Genomic DNA, 22,517 nt, shown 5'->3' with positions numbered 1-22,517 from the left:
AAAAAAAAAAAAATGATGAAGAGGACACTGACATAGAAGTCTATAGGCTTAAATAAATCCATGAAATACAAGTCAGAAAGTCTGGAATTTGGTCAGACTTAAAATATTTCTGATAATTAGTCACCATCAAGTCCATTATGATAAAAGTTTACTTGAAACTTTAAAAGTATTAATAAAAAGCCCACAACCAGATAAGCCCCCCTCCTCATTCTGAGCAAAAAATGTGTCCCAAAAGTTATCTGGAGCTAGCTGCTAAATTGTCTGTGTTATATAAAGAGGATTTATTTCATATTTCTAATAAAATTCCTTCTCTTTTTAGCACTTTTCTCCCAGTGTGGTTCAGTAAAACAGTATCCAGTGAAAACAAAAGTGATTCATTTTATACAAAGAAAACTTATTTTCAATGATTGAAGTTTTAACCTATTTTGGAAGATTATATTCCTGCTTAGTGATTGACATAGGTCAGTCCTCTATTATATGTTTCTGTGTCCTTTTTTCAGTGTAGGCCTAAGTTTCTCTAATTGTCCCAATCCGGTTGCAAATAAAAATACCCTTTTTCAAATTATGGTATGTTTTAAGGCAGTGATTCCCAAAGTGGGACACGGGACCCCAAGGGGCGGCCAGGAGTTATGACAGGGGGGTCTGGCCAGGTTTAACAAAAACAATTCACACCATTTTTCACTGATTGCAAAGCATGGCAATGTTTGTAAGAAAACTTTGAGGTAAACATAAGGCTGAAGTCACACAGAAGTCACACATTTGGAAGTGTTACAGCCTCCATTTTAATTGCTTCCTCTTTAAACGTGGCTTGTTATTTTTTCAGTTTGTTGTCACACTGGAGTTGCTACTCTGTACTTTTTGCAATGAGTGTTTAATATAAATTCTCAAAATATAGACAAGTGTTAGCAATGAGGGCGACTGACAGTGTGTATGTCCATATATGTAGATGTTTATGGTGAGGGGTGGGGGGCTTGAAATGTTTTCATCTGCCAAAGGGGGTGCCGGCAGAAAAAGAGGACACACTCACTCAGACTGATTCCTTGTATGACCTGCAGGGGGCAAAATATCAGCAAAACCATTCTTCATACTGAGGACTTAGTTTATTAATCAGAAGCAAACCTGTCCTTTATGTTCCCCAGTCAGTTTCTTAAATTAAAATGAGTTTAACAGACAGAAATAGTGCTTAAGTAAAAGTATTTATTATTGCTCTGAGCTGGTTTAGCTAGTTTAGTTCAAAAATAGAACCAACACAAGGAACATAACAAGAGTGATCGAGCCACCATACTAAATTCACCTTTTTAGTATAAGTTCATGGTGTCTATGTGTTCTTACACTATGAATTAACAACAACGTTTGATTGTGTGCATCCCTAAATTATTAACACGAGTGTCAATGATTACTCATTTCTATCCAGAATGATGACATTCCAAACATGCAGCAAGTTACCAACCAGTTTTCTTTTTAAAGCTTTCCAACAACTGGCCAATGGGGCTCTATTTCCTGTTTCCCAGCACTGCTACATACAGTGTTGTTTCACCCGGCTGCATGATTTAAGTTACTCCCACAAAACTCATGCAGAGCATTGGCTACTTCACATCAAGAACAATAGAAAGCAGTTGGTGTGCTCTGTCGCTTCCAGGAGATGAGTTTCACCAGGCAAGCCAAATGATGGTGTTGACTGAGGACTCATTCGGGACTTGAACTTGAGGATTTATGCTTTTTTAAACTGTGGATTTCACATTATTGTATTTAAAAAGAATGTCACTCCCGGAGGAGGATCTTACATGCCCAATTTGCTGTGACATCTTCACAGACCCCGTTTTGTTGGCATGCAGTCACAGCTTCTGTAGGAGCTGCCTGAGGCGCTGCTGGGACAACGGCTTACGTGAGTGTCCAGTGTGCAGAAAGAGAGCCTCTAAGTCCAGTGCTCCTTCTAACTTGGCTCTGAAGAATGTGTGCGAAGCTCTGTTAGAGGTCAGGAGGCAGAGCTCAGTAGTGGTGGAAGACAACACAAACTGTAGTCTACACGGGGAGAAGTTAAAGCTGTTTTGTCTGGTTGACAAACAGCCTATCTGTGTGGTGTGTCACTCTTCTAAACTGCACAAGAGCCACGACTGTTCGCCTATCGAGGAGGCAGCACTGGACTGCAAGGTAGGGGGAAAAAAACAGATCAGTGTGTTCCTGACCTACATTGCAACATCAACCCAATAAACTGACTCTGCTGTTTTGTCAACCTTAAGTATTTAAGGTAACACCTAAAGGTAGAATGCAGTCCCACAAGTCTGTCCGGATTGTTACCTTTTAGCTATCTGAGCTTTAAAACAAATCAAAGTACTCCTTATATACTTCAACACTATACCATTTAGATAACTGATTTCTTACTGTGGGCCTGCTTTATTTACAGGATGAACTTTCCGTATCCCTCAAGAGCTTGCAAGAAAATCTGGAAAGCCTCAAAAGAATTCAAGAGACCTCTGCAGACACATTCAAGTTCATTAAGGTAACCTGTGACACAATGACAGAAAGTTTGGGATTTAAAAAAAAATCTGTTCAAATAAAGTAAGAATGTGCAATTATTATGAATTCTTAGACTCAGGCTCTGGAAACGCAGAAATTGATCAAGGGCCAGTTCGAGCAGCTCCATCAAGCCCTCGACCAGGAGGAGTCAGCCAGGATAGCAGCTGTGAAAAAAGAAGAGGAGGAGAGGATAGCGGCATTGAAGGCTAAGATTAAAGAACTGTCAGCAGAAGTGCTGAACCTCACAGAGATCATCTCAATCATACAGGAGCAGCTGAAAGAAGAGGATATGGTCTTGATGAAGGTCTGTCACACTTCTTTAAATGTCAAGTTTTAAAATCATTCTTCCCCTCAAATGACCCACTTTTAATCTTTCTTTTTTCCAGAATTTCAAAGACACTCAGGAAAGGTAAGTCAGCGGAGTGATGCACTTACGCCTGTCTTGCTTTGATGTGTTGTCTCAGTGTGAGGTTTCTGTTGTTATCACAGAGGGAAAAGTGTAGCGCTTGGTTCAGACAGCATATCTGGGATACTGATTGATGTGACCAAGCATGTTGACAACCTCAAGTACAGAGTCTGGGAGGAATTGCTGGGCCAAATAGATTATAGTGAGTATATACATTATGTTAATTTCCTTTAGTCTTAAAGACAAAAGGTGCAGAATTGTAAAAACCCAAACCCTGTTTAATATTTCAGTCCTTTTGTTTGGCTCATTTCCTGTCTTTTAGCCCCAGTGACTTTGGACCCAAACACAGCACACCCCTGCCTCATCCTGTCTGATGACCTCACTTCTCTCCAGTACTCAAAGCGGGCCAGCTGTTGCCCTGACAACCCAGAGCGCTTCCACATCAGCGCTGAAGTGGTGGGCATGGCTGCGCTGGGTTCAGGAAGCCACCACTGGGTCGTGGAAACAGGAAGTAATCAGGACTGGCTCCTGGGCGTGGCCTCTTTGTCTGTACCAAGGAACACAGAGGTCTCTGCTCGGCCCGAGAACGGCTTCTGGACCTTGTGTTTCCGGGATGGAGAGTTCAGGGCAATGACCTCGCCCCCAGCTCCACTGAAAGTTCCAAGACCACCCAAACAAGTCAAAGTGCAGCTGAATTACAACAAAGGGACCATTTCTTTTTCCGACCCTGCTGATGACAAGCTCATTTATGAATTTACAACAACATTTAAAGAACCTTTGCTTCCATATTTTTATACACAGAGCAGCCACCCACTGAGAATAATGTCAGAAAAGGTACTTATCAGAATGTTGCGCCAATAAGTCGATTACTGATTCAATAATTGGATCTCAGTTCTGTTTCAATGTAAAAAAATATATATATATTTTAAGGGTTGGCTCTAGTGTTAACGCCTCCCACATGAGGATGCAAAGCATTCTTAACCATTTTGAAGTTTTATTGATTTGTCCTCTTTTAAAGCTCCCCTGAGGAGTTTTTAAATGGTTATCAAACAGACTGAAATTAAAACTGATGCCTCTGAAAGACCCAGAAAAACAAACTAGACCATCAGTGACTAGATAGATTATTTCTATGAAGTTATTTATTGTGTCTGAAACCACTGCCATGAGGTAGGTGTCAGATGAATTGAGTGCAATGAACCTGAGAGATATGTTTGACTGTTTAAAGACAGATGGATGAAGTTCTTTTTGTTAGAAATTACTACTTAGACATATACGGGACAAACCAGCAAAGTCTAATAGTCTAACAGATACCACATTGTCAACAGAGGTTGCTAAAACCCAAGGTTCCTTACAAGACCTTTAAGGAATAGTCAGACATCTTGCAAAATACACTTGTGCTTTTTTGTAAACAATTTAGCGAAGATTTCTACTGCCCCCAAGTCTGTATAATAAGTTACCAACAGGAGCTGGTTAGCTTAGCATAGCATTTACACTGAAAACAGCTAGCCTGCTCACAGGTAACAAAATCTACATTCTAATCCCTATAAAGTTCACTATCATACCTTATAATATTTTATTGTTGAATCTGTGGAAACATAATCCTTCAGACAGGTACTAGCGGTGTCCCCCTTTTTCCGACTTTTAGCTTTAAATACACATACTTGACAACCAAGTGAGCAGCATTAGTCTTCTGATATGGGGTCTACAGATAGGGGGTGATGATTAGTGGTGCAGCTTGGGCTAATATGATTTAGGGATCCATAAAGTTGACTTGGCTTGCCTTGACATCTTTTCCCATTTCCCAGCATGTGGAATTATTCCTTAGACAGCAGTGCTCTGATTGTCTTATTCCTCCATTAGTGGCAAGTATATGGTTAATTAGCAAGGGTATCAGTCAAACTTTCTAAAACGCTGTATTATGTAATGCACTTCAAAAATAAGCTGTACTAAATGTGGGGTTTTGAGGTTGTCCATAAATTGGGTTTTTGGTGTGCAGGACACCTCTTTATTCTCCTGAATTGTCTGCCTTTATCCAATGAGTGACACAATTGAGCAGGTGTTCCATGTTTCATAAATGGATGATAACCACATCATGCAAATTCACCTCTGCAAAAGAATCAACATGCACTTTATCAAATTCAATCATACACATATACACTGATCATTGTGTAAATTTGAGTGGGTAAGAGGGATTGGCCTGTACAGTTCTGTTAATTAATCTCTTTGTACACATGATGGCGCCAAAGTCAAACATTTATTATGAAGGATTTTATTACAGTGAGGACTACTTTTAACACTTAAACCTCATTTGGTAAAAGTCAATCAAGAACATGATCAGTCTTAGCAAACTTGAAATTAAACTGTTGATTTTCCACCTTTGACTCATTCTTGATGCATAGTTCTAAGGTTGCTTTGTGTTACTTAACATAATTATCTTTTCACCAAAAACAAACGTTTGAAATATATCTCAAAATTAGATCAGTCACAGCAAAACAAATGCATTGAATTGCAGCATTTCTTTAGAACCATTGTAGGAAAATTATCACCAAGGTTCAATGTGCGTTATATCTTCAAAAGCTAAGGCTGTTGGTTTTGAGCAGGTGGGGTTTTGTTGGGCTCTGCACAGACGCAGGGGCACCACTTCTTCACACAGGTTTCTGGGAGAAAAGGAACCTTTTCCAGACGAGACAGATAGACAAGTGGCTGGATGGTGCTACTGATGTTGAGGAAAGCGAAGCCCACAGGCTGTACATAGCAACGAAACCCATCGGGGGTGTAGTAGTCTTCAGAGGGAAACAGCGCTACAAGTGGTAAGTAGTTAAACACGATGATACAAAGGATGGAGAGCACCATCTTGAAGGCCTTTTTCTTCATGGGGTGCATCTCATCTTTTCCTGCTCCACGGGACTTCTTCAGTGTCCACAGGATGGTTCCGTTACACATAACCATCCAGCTGAATGTTGCCAGGACCTCACCGGTGAACACTTTCTCAAAGTTGGGGAAGCCACCAACAACCTTGGCTGCTGAGTAAGCAAAGGTTAGGCAGAGGACCAGAATGGTGAGGCTCAACCTGTACTTTATGTGTTTAAGCTGCCCGAACATGATTGGAAAGATCACAGCTATAAAGCGATCCAGGCAGATACAGGAAAGAAACAACGGCCCACTGGTGTCTTTCACACCGTAAGAGAACTTAATGGAAGACCACACCCCCTTGCTCTGCCAGTGGTAAAGGTTAAGGAAAATGATAGGGGTCATGACACCGAAGTAGGCGTCCATGAAGGCTAGACAGCCCAGGAAAATGTCTGAGGTGGAGGGATCTTTGCGGTTGTGGATGAGGATTGCAATGACAAGTATGTTTGCAGGGATTCCGACAACTACGTTGATGCATTGAACGGTTAGGTCAAAGAGGATGCCCTCCACCTGATTATCACAGCCGTCAAACACACTGAAGGGCTTCACTGTGGCGTTGATGTCAGCGGTTACATTGAAGGGGAACAGAGTTGGGATCGAGGTGGAGTTGAGTGGTAAGGATGCATTTCTCTCCATGATTCTGCAAATTCAAATAAAAACAACAACAACAGGGCTCTAAGGGAGAAGTAAGAAAACGTTCATCAGGGTTTAAATTTATAATCTACTTCAACAGCTGCTCACTTAAAACTTTCACAAACTGTTGTACATTTTCTTAAAACCTAGGTCTCAATAGGAATTGTGTTTGTCATGAACAAGTGGCACAGCCTCGGCCATGTCGAATGTTCACTGGGAATCCTTGTGATCCTGTGGTGTTTATTCTCAGTTGAGCTAAACTATAGCCGTGGAGCAAAGTGAACACCGAACCTGCAGAGTAAAAAAACATGTAGCAAACACCATAAGGGCTTTTCCTCGGGCTGTTTTCTTGTTAGTGTGCACATCCGCAGGGAATGTGACTCCCTGTATGCAGGGACATCTAACCCACTTTAGGGACATCTACAAAAAGCCCCACCCTTTGAGAGCTGAATAAAAGGGCAGCTTTATCCAAATGAAAAGATTCAAGGTTTACATTCTGCATGTAGACATTTGAATGATGTTTTTAGTAAGGACAGAAATGTGAATATCCTGGTCCTCTTGAGAGTATGTTTCTTTGATTTGCCGACCTATTAAGCAAATTCTGACCGAAGAGGATGGTTGCAAAAAAAAATACTTTTAACTGAGGTTGGTTTGATTTTCGCTTTTTATTGAAGTTACTTTAACTCAAATCAGACGTAAAGCATAAAAATGAAAGATGCCTTAAGCATTGCTATGTGTTTTGTTTTGGCTTATATTTTGCTATTCAAGCCCTGGTTTTGTTCTTGGATCAAGGACTATTTTCGGCAGTTCTGACTCAGACTGATTCACACCAGGTCTTTGAAATATCGAGTCTTTTACATGCAGTACACCTGAGCTCCCTCCCTCTCTCCCTCCCTCCACTGAATGGACTATTGGAGCCAGAGGCTGTGACCGTTCCTCGTACAGCCATCAAGGGACCTATTCCCATTTAATGGTGGACCTTTCTCGACTTTGCTCCCTCAGTGGATGCTATTTCTCACCTCTCTGTGCCGCTGGCTCTACCTCAGGCCACACACACGTTCCTGAGGGGCTAATCACACTGACGGAGGAGTGAAGAGCTTTGCCAAGATGCTTTGTCTCTGGAGATGGCAGATTGAATCAATTGTAATCATCTGCAGGCATATCTCGTGAAAAAGAAAAATACAAAACAGAATATTTAACAGAATTTTGAAGCATTTATTTAGCTGCTGAATACCCTAAAGTATAATTAAGATCTTTTACATGCAATCTTTAAAAATGTCAAAGGAAAGTTGCCTCAGGAAGGGGCATGTGTTAACCGATTGTTTTGTGTGTTTTTTGTCCTTCACTCATTTAGAAGCTTTAGTCTTTGAAAGTCTGAACACATTTCTTTCACTATTTTGGAATTTTAACCACTAAAACATTGTTGATCAACTTCTAAATGTGTCGCTCTGCAGATTTAAAACTGTTGGTATTTAAGTGAATTTGATATATTTTGAATCCTTTAGCAGTTACTTCAAAATAAAAACTTTCTGTCTCTCTTTATTTTCTTTGTATTTAAAAAATAAAAGCATGGTTCTTACTAAAGATAAAAGAACTTTATACGACTTAAAACTTAATTAAAAAGACTATATATCAACACTGAAAATGATTTTCTATGCATACTTACTTTTGTCCAGAAGTGAGAATACAAGATTTCTCCAGTCAAATGACCTACATTTTGAAATTGAAATGGATAATAGGTGAGTGGGATGCAACTTCAATTTCACTCATACACACTCATTCATCCAAAATTAATTGTGAAAAGGAGTAAACCCCCTCTTTAGGTGAACATAAATGTAGATGAGATGCATGCATTATTATTATGTTAATGGTAATAAATAAATGCAGTTTAAAATTAAATCAATTTTACTCAATGAAATATTGTTTTCACTCACCGGTGTGTAATATTCTTCTGTCGTAAGTGTGATGCGGTGTGTATCAAACATTAACGCGTTTTATGGCAGGAGTCCTTTATAAGTTCTCCACCATGTCCTAGATTTGACGCTGACCAGGAGGGGAGGATCTTCTGCAGTATTTTTGATGTCCTGAGGGAATAGGGCCTCTCTAAGTTGTGTGTTTGTTATTGTGATGCCTCCAAGTGCTCTACACCTCGACTTCTCAGTCATTTCAAAACAAAAAAAACAGCTTCACAACATATCAGTCTCAGGAGGTTTTGAATCAATGAAATCAATTCTAACTCTTAAAAGGACAAAACAGAAAGAAAAGAAAATCCAATACTTTACAATTAATGTAAAAAAATACAAGTGGTTTTCCTCTGTAATGCAATGTAATGTAGATTAAACTGGCTCACTGTTCACCTTCTAACACTGCTTACAGATAGATGAATCACTACTAACAATGTCATAGTAACTCAAGCTACTTCACTTTTTTTATTGTTGGCTCAGAGCACATTTCATTCCTCTATTCTCATACTTGTTCTAATGCATGAACTTTACTTACTGTGGAGTATATCTGTGTTGCCCTATTTTTTTTTTTTGTTCTTAAGTAAGGGAGCTGTTTACGTCTTCCACTCCTGCCAGAGGTTATAAAAACGAGTACCGCTCTCTCGCTCCCTTGTCTCCTGGGTCGTCAGTCTGGGCTTGACAGGTGGATTCAGGGAGCATCATGGGACCGGTCTGGCTATGATGCTGTGGGTTTCCTCCAACGATATGTGTCATCATCACTCACTTCATCCTTCCCGTCCTGTTACAAGAGAAGATGAACACACATGCATAAGGAAAATATAAATGTCAGTAACGTCTTGTTTGGTCAAAAGCACACCTTATAATCACTTTATTTGAAATCACACAGCCTGAACAGAGCTTGTAGAGTCCATCTGAAGTGTTCATCAGTTCACAACTTAATATGATATGAATGTTAAAATATATAGAGTTTGAATGGTGTGAAGTCTTTGTGTGAGCCTGTGTCAGAGTGTATTTACATAGATTGTTTTACAAGGCCCTTAATTCAATTTTAGTCCCTGCTTGGGTGACTATGAACCCCGTTCCCATGGAAACACAAAGAAAAAATGCCACCTGATATATTTTCTTATTGATGTGAAAATGACCGGACAAAACAGTCAAACAGAATGTGGTAGTCTTATTAGGTTGCATTTACTCTTTCTGGTCTCTGGGGGCAGTAGTGGTCTATGCTTCATTCGAGATAACTCAGTGAGGAGAGCAAGGTTTCACTTAGTTATAAAATAACGTTATGTTTAGGCTACACAATGGTAAACTCCCCCAGGGCAGTCTGAGATTGGTCAGGTTGTATACATTTTTTTAACCAATATATTTTTTCCTTTCAGCTGTTTCATTTGTTTTGGACTTTTGTATCTGCTTTTGAATTTGCAGCGTTTTTCTTAAAGAGCCCATATTATGCTCTTTTAGGGGTTCGTATCTTTAATCTATGTACCTACTTTTGTACGTTCACAATAGATAAAGTTCATAAAAAGTGTCTGTTTTCATGTACTGCTCCTCCTTGCTCCCTCTACGCTCTGAGTCTGTCAGCTATAGGTCTGCCGATCCGCTCTGTCGTTATTGGTCAGTTGCTCAGCACGCCTTTCGGAAATTTCAACATGAGCTGCAGGGCTTGCCACAACGAGCCAATGGGCTTAAATCAGTGATCTCACACTGACAATGACGTCGGACTGATGCTCGGCTAGAACCGAGCATTACATGCAGTAGTAGAGGAACTTGGGCCCCTAAAAGTTGAGATACCCCTACCCGAGGTAGAACAAAGCACAACCATATTTTTTCATAACTTGAACATATCTAGTTTATGAAACGGATGGTTGTATAAAAATATTTTACTGCAAAATAACTTTTTTTGGATGTTTTATGCATCTTACCAAAAAATGAAAATAGGTCAAATTAAGGCTTCTCCAAAAGGGACAGCTCTAGCCTTATCATGTGTATCTCTGGGAATCAGAATCAGAATTTCACCAAATGTGGACAGGATGTTCACGGATAGTTATTAGTAACAATCAAGCAAAGTTTTTATCAATACCATTTTCAATTTTGGAATTCTTCACACTTACACACACATGTAGTTTCGGCGGAAATTGAAACAAAAATTCAAAAGGTACCGTATTTTCCGCACTATAAGGCGCACTTAAAAGCCTTTAATTTTCTCAAAAACGACAGTGCGCCTTATAATCCGGAGCGCCTTATATATGGATCAATTGGTTAATTGGTTGATCCATACTGGTTGTACACGGCGCTCAGCGACACTGACTCGGATAATGACGAGAGGGAGCCGGGCATGTTGGATGCCGTACTCGCCCAACTGTTCAATTCGGACACTGAAGAAGAAGAATTCGAGGGATTCGTGGACGGGGAATGAACTGAAAAAGTGAGCTTTACGTGTTATACGTAACTGAACAATGTTGAGTTATGCACGTTTGAATTAGCGGTATCAGACTGTGTTTCTTTTACGTGTTTACAACTGAACAAGGCTGGGAGATATTGTGAATATGCACATTAACGTTTGAACAACGTTGAGTTATTGTGAATGCACTACGTATAAAACGTAGTTTTATACGTATTTATATTTATATATTCACAATATCTCCCAGCCTTGTTCAGTTGTAAACACGTTCTATTCTATGTGCCTTATAATCCGGTGCGCCCTATATATGAAAACAGTTCTAAAATAGGCCATTCATTGAAGGTGCGCCTTATAGTGCGGAAAATACGGTATGTATATCTATATCTATATCTATGTAAGTCTGTCATTTTTTAAGTAAGGACACCAAACATTAAAATATGTAATTTTTATCTTCCTTAGACTGTTATCTCAACAAAAGTTATTTGACTTTTCACTTGAACCTATGCTGTCACCAGCCCCTAACAGGAAACTAGTGCAGCCAGGATTTCAGGGCGACCTGGTACAATGGGGCCCTATGGATGTGTATGTGGGAGGAGGTGGCCACAAACAATAGATTAAGACTTAACAAGACACAATATAATTGTATTCTGTAATATATATATATATATATATATATATATATATAATTAAACATTTTATAGTTATTCCTAATACATTTTGTCTCATATTTTCTATCTTACATATGATTTATATGATGACACTCAGAATCAACTCACTGCTTTCAACAATATTGTCACCTATGACATTGTTTCTATTTCATTCTAAAAATTAAAGCATTGTCTTGCCATCAGTTGTGAAATATTAATGAATGAATGATGAATGATGAACTAAAAAACAGTATTGATATATATAACCTTAAGTTCTTAGAAATTAATTATACTTCATGTAGTCTATTTGTATATTGGCTACACAGCCTGTTGTAGTTTTTTAAATGTATTTCAGTCGTATAAAGATGGTGTGTAGTCACCATATCTCCTGCTTTTAAGATTAACCCTAGCTACTCCAGAGGATACACTGGATGAAGGGATAGTTTTTATAATATCCTAAGTATGATAAAGTGTTAAAAAAAAGCTACAATAGCTATTTTTGTTGAATGATTTATCAGGCAACCAATGGAGCTGGGATACAAAACAATTCTTTATGATGGCGTAAATGTGTGTGAGGTGAATTAGGATAATAATCATGCAGACATGTTTATAAGAAACTTCTTTATACACTTATTTTACCTCATTATATATAATGACATTTAATTTTAAATGGTAATTACAAAGGATGATTTTCACTTTTAGACAAAATGACTTTGAACCTGAGAGCTTAACACTGTTCAACTAAAAACCTGTGTCACACTAAGCATCCCCTGGGGACAAAGTTTGACCTCTTACCTCTTCACTGATCTTGTCCTGTGCTTGTGTAAGTTGTGTTTACTGATGAAAATCTCCTTCTGCTAAGTTTGAACCGTCAAATATATCCCTAACTCTGAATCTTGGCTGTAGAAAATGACACCAACACGCTGAATGCAGTAATGAATAAGAAAAAACGTCACAGAAAAAAAAAATAATAATAATAATCTTCTATCTTAAGGTCTTGTTTGCTTTTGTAAACCATTTAAAGATATTAGTCTAAGTTTCAGTGAGCTCCATAACCAACTAAAACAATCCAACCAGGAGCTTTAAGAAAACAATTGCTGAAGAAAATAACCATCAACAAGGTCAACCAATCAAACAAAGACACCACAACCAAATGAAGACACCATAACCAAAGCCACCACAACCAAATTAGGACAACATAACCAAATCAAGACACCAAAACCAAAGACAACACAACCAAATCAAGACACCAAAACCAAAGACAACACAACCAAATTAGGACACCACAACCAAATCAAGACACCAAAACCAAAGACAACACAACCAAATTAGGACAACATAACCAAATCAAGACACCACAACCAAATCAAGACAATGTAACCAAATTATTATTGATGATGATGGTAATGACGATGTTTTTTGTTTGATAAACATGATGTAAAGGTGGTTTCTATACTGATTGAACTCCCAAGAACAGCTGTCAATGTTGTGCTTTGCCTCTGTGTACTGCCTGTAGGCAGCAGTGTCCGATCTGACTTAAAGCTGTTCATGTGCACTTACTGACATTGTTTTCCTTTGCTCTAGATCCTCGCTTTTGTTTTACTTACTCTCAAATGTATGTTGCTTTGGATAAAAGTGTCTGCTAAATAAATTGTAGAATTGTAGAAATACATTCAACACAATCAAATACAGCAAAATAAAGACAAGGCAACAAAAAGTAGACAATACTGACACAATAACCACATGCAGCCAATACATCAAAATGCAAGGAAAAGGCATTACCATCTACAGGCAATCCATGTGGTGATTGGACATTTCTGTGTATTTTTCCTTGTTTGGTGCTTGTGTTTTTTTTCTTTCAGAGGCTGGGTGTGGCTTATTGGCTACTGGAGCTCCCTGCAATCACTCACCTGTTCATCATCTGTAATCACCGGCTGCAGCATTGGTTCAACTCTCCCAAGCTGCCAGATTATTTCCACCTACACCATGGTAGATCGGCTTCTCAGTATCAGTAGACTTTTTTTGTGCTTTGGATACCTGTCACTAATTATTCCCTTGTCTTCTTTTTTCCCCAGTGCCTCCAACCAATGAGCTTCAGCGCCTCACCACCCAGCCTCTCATTCAAGCCTCACCAGCCTTCACAAGCCTCACTTCAATAAATACCCCTTTACCCACCACCCTGTTTTCCGGTCTTGCTTTTGTGTCCACTTAAAAATCTTTAAGATCATAACAATCCAGCCACAGACAATAGAACATAGCTAAATGTATTTTAAAACAAAAGTTGTGTGTTTGGTTATATGTTGTCATTTGTCTTATAGATTGTTGCATATGAATGTAGAATCTGAAGGGGGCTATTATCTTTGGAGGCAGGGCAATGTTGATCAGACGCTTAATGCTCATCAGACTAAAGCCAGTGGGTGAACAATTGATTGTGATGCCTGCGTAAGGTTTTGCCATCTGCAATCTTTTCTATTGTATATATTTGGTTGTGTTTTCTACATTTGGCTGTGTACCATTTAAAGTACAATATGTTTTGTGTAACAGATTATAACTATATGTGAACATCCTGTCCAGGTTTGGTGAAATTCTGATTCTGATTCCCAGAGATACATGTGATAAGGCTAGAGCTGTCCTTTTTGGAGAAGCCCTAATTTGTTTTTTGGTAAGATGCATAAAACATCCCAAAAAAGTTATTTTGCATTAAAATATTTTTATACAACCATCCATTTATAGACATGTTCAAGTTATGAAAAAATATGGTCATGCTTTGTTCTACCTCGGGTAGGGGTATCTCGAAAACTAAAGTCTTTTTTGGGGGTTTGTTCCTCTACTAGAGCTAATGCTACAGCTAACTGGAGGACGTAGGAGAAGCCGCGTTTCCGCGGACTTTGAATTGGTGCACATAGATGTGCCTAAACATGCACAGGACACATGGAAAACACACTAAAGAATATATAAAACTAGAAAAAGCATAATGTGGGACCTTTAAGGTAGGTTGTTTCATACTTTGCCGGGGAGTTGAACCTGTCGGCCACCGTAATGATGTGTTCTGTGTGTCACCTCTAAATAACAGATTTCTCCGTGTGTGCAAGTAAATGACACATTATGCAGAAGTTAGACATTAAAAGTACTTTCTGATCTGATCTGCTTATTGTTTTTTGTATCTACCCCTTTCTCTTTGAAATCCAAATAACATGCAACTTCATCTTCTTTCATCACAAACATTGATGGTGTTGCAAAGGCAAATTAGGAACCTACAACAACCAGCTCAGAGTGAAGTACATAGAGTTACACATTCAGTGAAGATCGTCTTTATAAAGAACCAAAAAAAATTAAATAGTACAAAACACAAAATGTACCAAATATAATCGTGGACAAATCTATTCTACTATGATATTTCTAAGGATTAAAAATCAAGAACCATTTGTTTAAAGCACTGACCTGCAGAACATTATTCTGGTCCGCTCATGGTTCATAAAATAGTAACTAAGATGAGTCACCTCCTACATAAACACACGGTAAAAATCATCATGCTGTTAAGACATTTCTCCTGCTTCCTTGCATTTCCTGTTTCAAATCAAATATATTGTTGTATAATGCAGCAGGCGCTGTACAGTAAGGGCCATCAGTCAGGATTTGTATCTTTCTCTCCAGTCAATAGAATAAGATACCACCACCATAAATATAACATGAGTAATAGTTGACACTGTGCAGAAAGTATGCTTGTGAAATCTTAAACACATGTCAACACCCTCATAGAATAATTCATGTATAATTCCATTAAAAGTCACAACGATAATGAGAGTAAACATATGATGATGGTGAAATATGATTCACAACCTGTGCAAATCAATGACAACTCTTTGATGGATTTCCACATTTTATTTCAAACAAAAGTATGCCTCACTCAGGAAAAACAGTAATTGCATAAAAAGATGGCGGCACCTTCTGAAAAAAGAGGGCTACATAACGGGTTGCAGAGGCTTCTCCCAGTTATACTCTGCTCTTAAACACAACTGGTTCTTAAAAGGTCTGTTCTTGGCAGTTGTGTGCCCTGTTTTTAACCACCATATGTCCTGTTTTCAACTGCCATGTGTCATGTTCTTCTTTTTACGTACGTGACATGAAATGGTATGATACGATACACCACAATAAGATCCGATACAATAAGATATGATACGATACAACATGACACGATACAATACTACACACTAATATCCGATATGACTTATTTACAATATAATATGACACGATATGATACTATGATTTATGATCAGATACAATACCAAACGACACAACAGCTTTTTTATTGTTTTGTTCTCTGTAATGGATGTGAGGGATGAAATTGAACTTCTGAATTGCAGGAACAGAAACCATCATGTATCACGTCTGCCAGGAGACTGCAAGTTGGAAGTTGGAAAAAAAAAGTAAACCGTGGAGCAACTTCAATTAATCATAAAGCCTGCTGAATAAAAGAAGAAACAACACAAAGAGAGAGGGAGTAGAAAAAAAAAGGGAACACAACTTTTCCTATATGTCTTTAAAATCAATCACTGGACAGCTCAAGAACTTTTTTTTAAGGTTTTTTTTAAACTTTTGTTCGGTTTGATTTAATAAAAGGGTGTAGTAAAGTGAATACTTCCAACAGATTTTCTCTGTATATATGCAGCAGTTGTTTTAATTTCTGCTAGTATGAATGTCACTACAAACTGCCTGTGCTGCACTCCGGATGATAAATAGGCATTTGCATGTGGTGTGCAGCCACTGGAGTTTTGATGTATGCAAATAAGCTGCATGGCCTGTAGCCAAAATAAAAAGAATGGGCATCCCACCAGCTTTATCCCTGTTATTACAATTATTCCACTCAACATGCAGTCAGTACCTTAATCACGACTCTTTCATCTTCGGGCAGCTCACTTACAAACAAACACTCATTTAATTTCATAAATTTGAGTTTCATTTAATTTCCATTAGCAATCACTTTTCTAAATGTCATTAATTATGACATTAGACAACAGGATGTGATTTGTAGTTTGTGTTTTCAGTTTTCACAATGCATTAACAGCTGTGAGACAGAATGAAGCCCTAATTTGACACTGGGTAAAATAAACATCGGGGGATTTGTGATAATGAAAGGTTAATCCAGTTTACTGATGTTGGAGAAACAAAGACGAGCAGAGTTTTGTGACTTTGGTTTTAAAGTCACTTAAAAAGACAAGCCTCTATTAAGATCATGTTGTAGTCATGCGTCATCTGGAGAATAAAGGGACAGCGATGTTTTTTTCTTCATCTTTTTATGTCTTTATTGGAGAGATAGGACAGTGGACAGAGTTGGAAATCAGGGAGAGAGAGAGAGTGGGGAATGACATGCGGGGAAGGAGCCACAGACTGGATTTGAATCTGGGCCACCCGCTTGGTGGACTATAGCCCGCTTTGCACCCTCACTAACCACAGAGCCCCGGGACAGCAATGTTTACATGAAAATAAAATGAATAATGGAGAACAGACTGGTCCAGATGTCTTGACTCACAGACACAGATTTATTTAACTCAAAGCATATATTGCATGAAGGACAGTGTTAATATGTTCATATACTGTTATCTTCTCTTTCTACTTATAAGACGTCATTGAGTTCTCAGTGATCCCTTTCAGACTGAGCCTGTTATTTGAAGTAGTGGCTAAGCTGTGTTTGGTTGAATGATTAATCTAATTACAGAGTAGATGGTCATGATTTGAGTCAATACAGCAATTATTGGAAGTGTGGAAAATGCTGTTTTTTGTTTTTTAATTGTTGGATATTGTATTTCCGAGCAGCAAAATAGACAAAATCGTGCTGACAAAGAATTTCCACTACTTACTGGGCATGTCATTGTTTTAATTTCGCAGCAATGACAGGATTCACAAAAGCTGTTAACAACTCTTTGCAGGACTATTTCATTATTCGAGCAGTCCAACATGGAGGGAGTGGTAGTCTGTCCGAAATTTACAAAAGAGCGCATCCATCTGAGACTTGAATTCATCTCTGCAATTATGGAGCCACTTTAGCATACAGGCAACATTCCAGTGAGCCCCAAATGTACGTGGAATTACAAAAAATACAAAGACCCTTTTGATGATGAGCTATAATTAAGGCTTTTTAAGCATTTTAGATGGATTTTTGATCCACTTTTTACAAAAAACAAAACACCTTAATGATGCTGCTGAATGTGTTATTGGAAGTAATGGATGTAAAAGAGAGCTGACGTGGCTTTAAGTGTGAAACTATAGGGCAAAGGGGGCAGTGAAGGTGTATCTATGTTGGTCAGTAGTTGTGTGAATAGTCTGATATGGCCACCCAGCAAATGGCTATTTTTAAACTTTGGGACATGGGCTGCTGGGCTCCATTGTGCTTCTGTATAGACCACAGAAATAAACACCTGCTACTGCTCTCAGCTCACCGTAATTATACACAGTTTTAAGTTGCTCTGTCAAGAAACACAGAGCTTTCCATCCATAAAGGATATATATTTATTCTGTGGCTTAAGAAACCATTTTTTCACCTATAAATGTTACAGCCACTCTGTCTTCATAGAAGTTATTCTAGGTGCATAAACCCAGCCTGCATTCAGTCAGGGTTTACTATAGAAAGAGAGTCAGTATTAGTGGTGCCTCCCACACAGGTCCGTGTCACAGACTCACCCCAGGGAGCCATGCAGGCTGTCAGAGGTATTAGAGTGAGAACAGAGCTGATAGTCTTTCAGCATGACTGTACTTCTATCAGCTCCTCTCTGAACACCCTGACACGATTACTACTGCTGCTGCTAGTGCTGATGGGGATCTGGCTGTACAACACTCAGGCCATCTTCCGAACACACTCAAAGGCATGAATGGAAACATACACTCATTGGATGTTCATATGTCACCCCAGGTTGTTTGGGAAAGAATGTGTGCTTTTCCATTGCGTCACACGTCACTGACCTAATGCCATTACACTTGTTCTTCCACTATGGACTCTTATGGAAGTTTATTCTTTTGATTTGCAGCTTATTCTGTTTAATAGAGCTGCTATATGTATAGCATATATTGTATAGTTTTTTAGTGTATTGTTACAATTTTAATTGTTGTATAGTTTACTTAATTCTTGCTTATAAAAGTTTTAAATACACAGTACCTTTATCTTTATTTTTATTTTATTCCTATATATTCTAATTTTATTAGTACTCATATGCATCTTCTTGTTGTTGTCTTTTACAGCTGCAACACTTGAATTTAAGTCACCAATAAATCTTATCTGATCTTATCTTATATAAGTGAGACTGTTTAAGAGTGAAAGAGGCAAACTTTTATATAGATTCAAAGCAACAAATCACTTTTCCAACCTTTAAATGTGTACGCTTAAACTGATCTTTAATCCTAAATATTGTTTGTTGCACTGAGACTTCTTCTTATAAACTTGATATAAATTTTGAGAAGGAGTTTTAAAATTGGCTCAATCAAGGGAAAAAGCTGTAATCTCAAAAAGCAACATGGACTTGATAAAGTTTTACAGATAAGAATGCAAAAAAAATATTTGAATTAAAAGAGTTTTGATTGGCTCATAGAAATATGAACGTTTCTGAACTAATTGGAGCCTATTATGTTGGCACTGTGATGAAGGCCTTATTGATGCTCTCTTATTATAATCCTTAACTACATGGATGGACGATAACGTGTTAACTAATGAGGGAAATGGCATGAAAGGTTCAATAGGATGACATTCATTGTTACTTAATTTGACCCCCATGCATGTAGACTTCATATCTGCTCTGATTAACCAGAATGTAGGCCCAATGCTTTACTGTATATTAAGAACAATAGCAGCCCATTAGTTCGAAAGCTTCCAATCATGCTCAGTACCATGAGAGAGCTTCGGGATGCCACAGTGCACTGATCTCATTGTCTTGCTTGGAATATGCAATCCTGCCAAATGCCAGTTTAATAGCCAGACTCAAAGAGCATGACCAGACTCTGAAAACAAAAACTTGTCTCTAAAAAGAGAAGAGGACAAACCCCGGCTGACCCAAACACACAACACACACTTCTATGTACAGCACCCTGGCTTGTTTATTTCCAATGCCAGCTTGCTTTTTTAAAACCCTTTTTCCACCTCAGCGCTGACTGTTCCCAACACTGTAAACAATGTGGAGCATGTTCAACCATAAGCTGTTGAAGATGAAAACAGATACCTTGACAACAATTGAAGTTATTTTTACCGTCTCTAAATACAACAGTCGTGCAGGGTGGTCGTGTGTTAGGACTGAATGACACTTGAGTTTTTTATGTGACTCAAACAGTTGTTGCAGCCGTGTAAAACCTGCTCTGATATCTAGCATACAAAGTTTGTTTTTTTGTAACCTAGAGAGGCTCCACACCAGAAAACACAAAATGAATCTTAACTATACATCCAGTGTTTACATTACCTTTTGCAGAAGGATTCATCTCTCTTCAAATATTAACCCTCTGCATCGCTGGCAGATGCGTGTGTTGTAATGCAGTTAAGGGGAGATTTCAGCCTGCAGGGACAGAAGGGAAAATTAAGGGGAAGGGAGATTACAACAATATCTTTGTGTGCCTTTCATTCCATTTAAATGTAGACTTCACATGTCATAATGGTGAATCTTTGTGTAATTAGTTAGTTGTGTGTCTTACTCATAGACTGTAAATATTAGGTCTTACTGTGTGGGCATTGTAGCACTGGCTCCCTCTGCTGGAAGGTCTGGGTACTCCTGCCTCAAACACACATACAGCCACACACTTGTACTGTTGCCACTGTGTGGCTTTTCCCATTAACAGCCAGAACCCTCCTGCATATATAAAGAGACCGCAGAGCCCTGAGTGTTTCTGTTAAAACAGAGGCATATTTTATTCTTGTTGGTATTTCCTCTTTCATGTTTCACTGCTTATTGACTTCCTCTGCAAAATGAAAGATACAAATAAAGATGAAATAATAGATGATAAATTAGAGGGATTACATTTTTAATGTCAGATTAAGAGTCTATGAATGTGCTTATCCAGATGCTGTGATTAATAACGTCTCAGGGGATGAAGGGGAAATAATGCACATCCAGCCCTTGAGTGAACTTTTCATTATTTTCACCTGATTTAAAAGCATTTCGAGGCAGTGAGGCCTGTCTGATTAATGCTGTTGTTGTATCTTGTGAGACACTCACCTCAGAGAGCTTGAGGGACTTTTAACATCAGCTCAGTCAAGCAGTTTTTTTTTGGCATATCTTATGTTTCACAGCAAGAGTACAGAAGATACACAAGCTTTTCCTCTGTCTGAAGCTGGGCATCTTTATCACAAGCTGGTAAGGCTGATTTAATGTGCAGGTGACGGGCTTTGTTCTGGCGACTCTGTCCGTTGTCAATGAGAATTTAAAGTTAGTAAAAAAAAAAGAGGAAAGAGTTAATGATCTCTAAATCAACATGTTTGATGTTGAAAAAGAATAAGAGAATTAAAAAGTTTGACATTTGGTAGCGCTAATGTTTTCCTTTGTGAATCGAAACATATGATTAATATAACATTAGATTGTTTTATACACAGAAGGAAACTGTGTTTAACAATATTCTTTGAAGTTTCATTCTGTTGGTAGATCATTGCTTCGACCTAGCAGGGCTTATTGACTCATGCACAAGGTCATTAAACCCTGTTTATGGGGAAAGTTCATGTTGACAATTGTATGTGTTTTCTCCAAGAGAATGAGTGTTTGGTTCAGAACAGCATACCACTGCCTACGCTCCATTTTTTCGTGGTGGGAGGGATTTTGGTCACAGTGTGATATGCAATCTAATTCAGTGCAAGACAAGGTAATTGTTGCGGGGTATAGGGGTCAAAGAAATTAACCAGACTGTGAGCCATATACCATACTATATAGCCATTTAGTGGGAAAACTTTCCCCATTAATTCAGGAAACTCTGACATCATTTCATGCATTTTTAGTAGCTCTCACTCAGTCTAATCTTTTGAGAACACATCCATCTGACTTAATGCCATAACACAGTCCACATGTCTCATATGATCAGTGTTCTCCTTACAACATATATTACATTTGCATCTGAATTCTTTTTCATTTACAGCTGGCATTTCAGTACCAAAGTCAACTCTCATTTTCTGGAAAGAACTATCGCTGCATCAAATCCCTTCAATAAATGCATTAGTTCTGCTCATTACAGAATATGAAATGGCCTCATCCAGGAGAAAATCACAAAACAGCTTTGTGAAATGTCAACTGAGAGCTCATCAATGTGAGATGTCCTGAAGGGGCAGCGCAAAGTCAAGTCACACGATAACATATAAACACAAAGGCAAATTCCAACTGTTCAAATAATGGACTATCAAGGAAGTAGTTTGACTTTTTTTCTGAATGAACTTACCATGTTGCAGAGAGTCGGATTGGAAGAGAAATGTCTACTACTTTGTCTGTATGCTATACACTGTAATTGGACCAATTTACTGCAAAGTAGAAATGGGAAAACAGCTTGTTCTTGCCCAAGAGTTTGAAAATAATCAATCTACCAATATATCTTCAGCTATATCTTACTAGCTTAAGCTAGTTTCGAACTTCAAATTGCTTTTTGTACAGAGTAGAAGATGTTAATAATTTGTAAACCTGAAGGTGCTGGTATCTAGGCAGATTTGGTTCCCCTTGGTTAAATAATATGCTTTAGGCTAAGTAAGATGACTGCTTGTGGAAAGCTAGATTATTCATGTTCAGTACAAACTTTCTCATCAATAGACAAGCAAAAAATAAGCATAGGCTGTATTTTCAATGTCAAACTTGTATTTTAAGTAATCAGCATCACATTAATAGATTATGCTAATTAGGTTGTAGTAGCAACAAAAGCAGAGACACACAAGTGATATCAAAAATACAGTCAGCAGTTTGGTTTTATTCATAAAACAAACCGTAACAGAGAAAATCCTGCAAGCAAAATTATGCTCGCACACACAAACACAGTCACACACACACACTCACACCCACGCTCCCTGTATGGGCTGGATACCCCTCTGTCTATTACGT

The 22,517-nt window shown here is 38.4% G+C and overlaps 2 protein-coding genes across 5 annotated transcripts; one reads left to right on the top strand and one right to left on the bottom strand.

Annotated features, from left to right (window-relative positions):
• The first annotated feature begins 1,549 nt into the window (after nucleotides 1-1,549).
• LOC109989264 (zinc-binding protein A33) lies at nucleotides 1,550-5,297 on the top strand. The gene is made up of 6 exons (XM_020640947.3): nucleotides 1,550-2,151; nucleotides 2,405-2,500; nucleotides 2,591-2,821; nucleotides 2,904-2,926; nucleotides 3,007-3,125; nucleotides 3,246-5,297. Exons 1-6 carry the CDS (start codon nucleotides 1,759-1,761, stop codon nucleotides 3,782-3,784), a joined length of 1,401 nt encoding a protein of 466 aa, XP_020496603.1. The 5' UTR covers nucleotides 1,550-1,758; the 3' UTR covers nucleotides 3,785-5,297.
• LOC109989255 (G-protein coupled receptor 183-like) lies at nucleotides 5,269-20,012 on the bottom strand. 4 transcript variants are annotated; one of them, XM_029278682.2, is made up of 6 exons: nucleotides 19,917-20,012; nucleotides 8,966-9,208; nucleotides 8,401-8,550; nucleotides 8,133-8,176; nucleotides 7,486-7,629; nucleotides 5,269-6,473 (listed from the first exon to the last, which is right to left on the bottom strand). In XM_029278682.2, exon 6 carries the CDS (start codon nucleotides 6,467-6,469, stop codon nucleotides 5,501-5,503), a length of 969 nt encoding a protein of 322 aa, XP_029134515.1. In that variant the 5' UTR covers nucleotides 6,470-6,473; nucleotides 7,486-7,629; nucleotides 8,133-8,176; nucleotides 8,401-8,550; nucleotides 8,966-9,208; nucleotides 19,917-20,012; the 3' UTR covers nucleotides 5,269-5,500. The 4 variants fall into 4 exon arrangements, with proteins under 4 accessions (XP_029134515.1, XP_065821134.1, XP_065821133.1 ...); XM_065965062.1 differs by having other exon boundaries at nucleotides 7,486-7,584; XM_065965061.1 differs by lacking the exon at nucleotides 19,917-20,012 and adding an exon at nucleotides 13,261-13,327.
• Nucleotides 20,013-22,517: the final 2,505 nt, after the last annotated feature.

Source organism: Labrus bergylta, chromosome 16, assembly GCF_963930695.1.
Source record: "Labrus bergylta chromosome 16, fLabBer1.1, whole genome shotgun sequence".
NCBI lineage: Eukaryota > Metazoa > Chordata > Actinopteri > Labriformes > Labridae > Labrus > Labrus bergylta.
This window is presented reverse-complemented; position numbering and strand designations above follow the sequence as displayed.

What these genes read in the sequence shown, in the direction of transcription:
- LOC109989264 (XM_020640947.3), top strand. Translation starts at nt 1,759, where the DNA reads ATGTCACTCCCGGAGGAGGATCTTACATGCCCAATTTGCTGTGACATC. An exon ending in AGGCAGCACTGGACTGCAAG is followed by an intron (nt 2,152 to 2,404) that starts GTAGGGGGAAAA and finishes CTTTATTTACAG; the next exon opens with GATGAACTTTCCGTATCCCT. An exon ending in TTCAAAGACACTCAGGAAAG is followed by an intron (nt 2,927 to 3,006) that starts GTAAGTCAGCGG and finishes TTGTTATCACAG; the next exon opens with AGGGAAAAGTGTAGCGCTTG.
- LOC109989255 (XM_065965060.1), bottom strand. Translation starts at nt 6,469, where the DNA reads ATGGAGAGAAATGCATCCTTACCACTCAACTCCACCTCGATCCCAACT.